The 4,985-nt window shown below is 36.5% G+C and overlaps 1 protein-coding gene across 1 annotated transcript in view; it reads left to right on the forward strand.

Moving 5' to 3' along the window:
• The window catches only part of LOC106867453 (uncharacterized), a 20,571-nt gene that overhangs the window by 6,175 nt on the left and 9,411 nt on the right, over window positions 1-4,985 (forward strand). The window contains exon 2 of the mRNA XM_014912331.2: window positions 4,595-4,665. Coding sequence (XP_014767817.1) covers window positions 4,595-4,665 — 71 coding nt within the window. The remainder of the gene's footprint in view (window positions 1-4,594; window positions 4,666-4,985) is intronic.

A 4,985-nucleotide genomic window follows, 5' to 3' on the forward strand; every position in this document is an offset into this window, starting at 1 on the left:
AGACAATGCGTGGAAGTAATTCAGGATGTCTGATAGCAATTTGAAGCATGATTACAGAACGTGCGTCAGTGCGGAAAATCGGCATGGGCTATTGTGTGAAAGTCGGAGGGGATGGGTTAAATTTAGGTATCAACGTGAGGGGTAAAAAGGCACGGTTACAAACGGCAGCAGGAAGCAGGGTGCGGGGGTGTTGGAGCACAAATGAGGGGCGACAAACTGTAAAAATGAAGGGTTTCCGGGGCTGGGGAGAATTGGAACCTGTGTTGAGTGCAAATAGAGCAGGGCGTTTACGGCTGCAGATGATGGTTTGATGGCTGTTTCAATCCATCTAAGAGACCTACAAAAGGATACAACCGATTGTAAGACCACGTCGGCAGGAAGTGAGTTTATGTATGAAAGTAAGGACTTTTCAAGCAAACAGTATGAGGTCATAATAGCATGTTTACAATAACAGAGTGGCAAATGGAAAAGTCACAAAAACAATGTGAGGCTGTAGGTAGGTACTGACAAAGTATGAGAATAAGAAATGGTGAGCATAACAAAGTCAAGTGTCCGTCATTGTGTGCGTGAGCAGGCGATATGAGTATGAGTAAAGAAATAGCTGTTATAGTGGATCCCTAGCGTAAATAAATCTGAATAATCTGGTGTCACATCAAATGCTGGACCAATAAACACATTGATTAAGTGGTACGCAGCTTCATTGTGCTTCTGTAGTTCAGGTTCAGTCTTCCGGTCATCTGCTGAGTACCGCGACGCCATGGAACTCTTTGGGTCAAACTGGAAATGCGGACCAAGTTTGGTTGAAATCGGATGACTTTTTGAAAAAAATCGATAATTATTGACCGAGTTTTTGTGAAAACTGAACATTGATCAAAGCAGTTGTTATGACTAAAACATGCCTCAGAACATACCTAATGCATATCTGAAATTTCAATCGAATCGGTCTGGTGGTTCAGCGGTTTGGCCTTGCTTCACCCAAAAGCACTTGTACATAGAAATTGTAAACAGCACAAAAATATAACTTTTTGAAAGGCAGCTTGGTATTGATTTGATTCAAAAGGTTACCAAGGTTATTGCTTTAACAATGTCACACTGCCCCCAAACTGTCTTTTCTCAAGTGTAAGGCCTCATGTTTCTGCAGTTTCATGGTAATTTATTAAGACTTGGGCAACACTGGTTACTACTGCTAGTGAAATGGATGAAGGAAGTAGTAAGTACTTACCAGTAGCTTGTGCAGTGCAGAGGCTGTTATTGCTTTAACTATCTCATGTTACACATAGAAATTGCTTTTGTTTATTGCAATGGAAAGCCTCAGTGCCAGATGTTTACTGTTATTGGCAGTGGCTATTTTGAGGTCACGTGGGGTCAAAATGTGTGTGCACACCATGGTGGAGATTAATTGTTTATGCATCAGAGAAGGAATGGGGTCAGTGTTCTGAGAAAAACAAATCAGGAGCTACCTCAACAAAGGCATTTTGTTCAAATGTGTGTTTGTTGAATTGTGCTCAAACATAGCGCAATTTAATGAAATAAATCATGGCATAAGACTTGTTGGTTGAAAATGCATTCATTTACCGCAGTTTGGTTTAAATCAGTTCAATGGTTCCAGCGTTATGGCCTGCCTTAAAGGCATTTTTTGAGTCAGTTTTTCCCATGCTGTGCTCAAATGAAATGAAATTTGAAAAAAATAACGAAACGAAAAACCTTGGGTAACAATGCATAGGTATATCAAGTTTGATCAAAATCAGACGACTTTTTGAAAAAAATCGATAATTATTGATTGAGTTTTTGCGAAAACTGAACATTGATGGAAGCAGTTGTTATGACTAAAACATGCCTCAGAACATACCAAATTAATGTCTGAAATTTCAGTTGAATCGGTTAGGTGGAACTCGAGATATAAAACTTCGAACTTGCACACACACACACACACACACACACACACACACACACACACACACAGTTTCTGTTTTATATATATAGATAGTCTATGCAAAGAGCAGCTATGTCAGGAGTCTGACATTCTCCACTGCCAAATACCTCTTAAAACTTGTTCACAACTTCAATTCCTTAAGGCTACTCTCTCTTTTATTTTATTGTCTGTGATTTTCTGATCTATGACACAGTTTCCACTGCCACATGCCAGTTTTACTAATTTCCTTTTCTGCTATTATTTTTGTATGGTTTCTGGAAAAACACATTTTTGTTTCCCAGTCAATTTTTTCTCTCTTCTCTTTCTCTGGAGAAAAGGCAAATCACCTGAAACGTTATCTCTTTTTCTCCAGTATAACACATTTGATTTCATACTTGTGCTTTTTCATTTTTTTTTTTTTAATATTCTTCAATTTTTTTCACTCTTAATTTTCTTCTAAAATTCTGAAAGTCTATATTTATACTATTATGGAGAAAGCTGCTTTTTAAGTAGTTGGAATTATGCGTCTTTTACTAAAAGAATGCTATTATTTAAGCCTAGACTGTCTGAAAACCTTTTACAAATTCCAATTTTAATATTAGGGTATTTGGAAAGTAATTGCATTTTTTCACCACTATGAAATATGAATCAATCAGTCATGTCAGAGTAAAGGTTGAATGAGCAGGAAGTGTCTTTCATAGTTATTTTGGTAATTAACCTCATGGAGGATAAGCACTTTATAAAACCACATAGTTGTCATTGCTTACTATATGAGTTATGAAAGAAAAGTATTGCTACAGAAGCAGGGAGAAACATTTGTGAAGTGTATTTGGATGCCGTGAAAGTTCATACATATCAGATGTAGTTTAAAGATGGCAATTGTGACATTCCTGACAAACCTTGCTCTTGAAGACAACCCACTGTGAATGATGAGACTTGTATCAGATTTACATCAAAGTATCTGAGATTTGGTGCAAAAATTTAATGTATCATGTTCAACTATTGACAAAACATATCAAGCAAATTGGGAAAACATGCAAGGGGGAATTTGGGTTCCACATAAGCTTATACTGAACATTATATATATTCCACCATCTGCAGCAGTCTTTTAACCAGGAATAACAACCTGTCATTTTTTTATGGGTTTTGCATCACAACAGAAAATGAAAAAGACAATGATTATCATGTAATGAGAAGCCAGTGCCAGTAACAAAACCAGAACTCCATCCACAAAAATCCTTGCTTTATATTTGGTGGAGCATGAAGGGTATTGTCCATTATGAGCTACTAGAAGATGGAAAGAACAACAATTGCCAACAACTTGATTGTGTAAATGAAAAATTATGTCATAAGTGGCCAGAAAAGGTGTCAATGCATGGCCTCACTCTTCAAAACAAACTAAAGGAAAATAAATTCACATCCTCCATACTCACCTGGCTATCCTATACATAGTCATTTACTATGCTAGAAATAACAGGGATCACATGGGTTTCAAAAGTAATTTCTTTTCAGTATAATTGTAATTGAATCATAAAAACAACGAGGAGACAAAATCAAGATGCATGAAATATGTTTCCCACCATATTTCTTATACATTAAATTCCTATTTAAATAGGAACCTGAAAATTATATCTAGAAAATTTCAATAAAAAATATTCGTTTTTCTGAAAGCCATGAGGAAACAAAATTGAGATGTGTAAATTATCTGAAATTTCTGGCTGCTGGGGGTGTGTACTCCATATCAAAGCCCTTCTGGCATCACTGCATCTACAATGCATTGGTCCTCTGCATTCTCCCCTATGGTGCAGAAGACCCTGGCAAAGAGGATTGAATGCTTCAATAGGGGCAGGGTGGGGACTGAGAACCATCAAAAACATCATATGGTACCACCATATTTCCAATAAAGAACTGCATGTGCGCACACATCATCCTGCAGCCCCCCACCTCATAGTTGTCCATTGCATGTTCCAGTATGGATATGTTCTTTATCTCCTGGTAGATCATCCTACCAGGACTTTATAATTGCAGGCAGGAAGAGGCCTCATAGCAGACCCTGCCCCAGATGGCTGGATGCGATTGGGGAAGATATCCAGAGGCTCAAAGTTACCTTGGAGGATGCACAAGGCTTCTAGCAATGGAGAGCATTGGATCTGGTTGGCTCTACATATGATGACACCTCTGGAACCACTAACTTGGAATGACCCCAGCCTCATCAAGCAAGAGCATAAAGCCAGCCAAGCCAGTCTCTCCCAAGATGTTTTCACCGCATATTCTCATATAATAGTAATCTACATCATCTGAAATATATTTGTACAAACTATCATAAATACATATCTATTTTTCAGAAAGTTATGAGGAAAGAAATTTTGGCGGGGCACAATTCTGTAGTTATGCCCTAAATTTACTGAGCAAGTGAGCACTATTAGACAAATAAAGGATTCAAAGGAAAATTAGATGTAACATACTGAAAAATGACACACATTAGGAATTAAATGTGTAAATATGATAAAATTAGCAACCAGCAGAAAACTACCTGGTGGGCAGTTTTTTCTGCTGGTTTTATGTAAATTAATGTATTAAAAAAAAAAATCATATGAGATTTCACAAACTTCTTGTAAGACCAAGTTAAAACAAAAAATTATTTTAATATCATTACATGTAAGTTGTTTTCTTCTTTCATAGTTCCGTGCATTAGGAGAATATGGTGTTGCCGTCCTTCACGTTTCACAAATTCAAAAGAAAGAACAACAAGGGTAATATTCTTTTCAATTTATGGAAAATGTGTATCAATAGATGAAAAGATAAATGAAAAGTTGAAGAAAGAATAACTTGATTGTTGAGATTTTCTTTTGCTAGAAAGAAAATTTGCTGAGGCATAGAATGCTTATTATTTTGAACTTTAGAAACAAAAAAGAGATGTTTTTATTCTTGGGAAAATGAGGTGGTAACATTAACAAAAATTATATTGATTCTGGCACCTCTTCATGCAAATGTTAATTATTCTTCCCTCTAACATTTTTTTTATTATGCCTTAGAAAACAAAAACTCGTTAAAAACTGGTTTTTGGATTTTT

The sequence above is a fragment of the Octopus bimaculoides genome, chromosome 6, assembly GCF_001194135.2.
Source record: "Octopus bimaculoides isolate UCB-OBI-ISO-001 chromosome 6, ASM119413v2, whole genome shotgun sequence".
Taxonomy (NCBI): domain Eukaryota; kingdom Metazoa; phylum Mollusca; class Cephalopoda; order Octopoda; family Octopodidae; genus Octopus; species Octopus bimaculoides.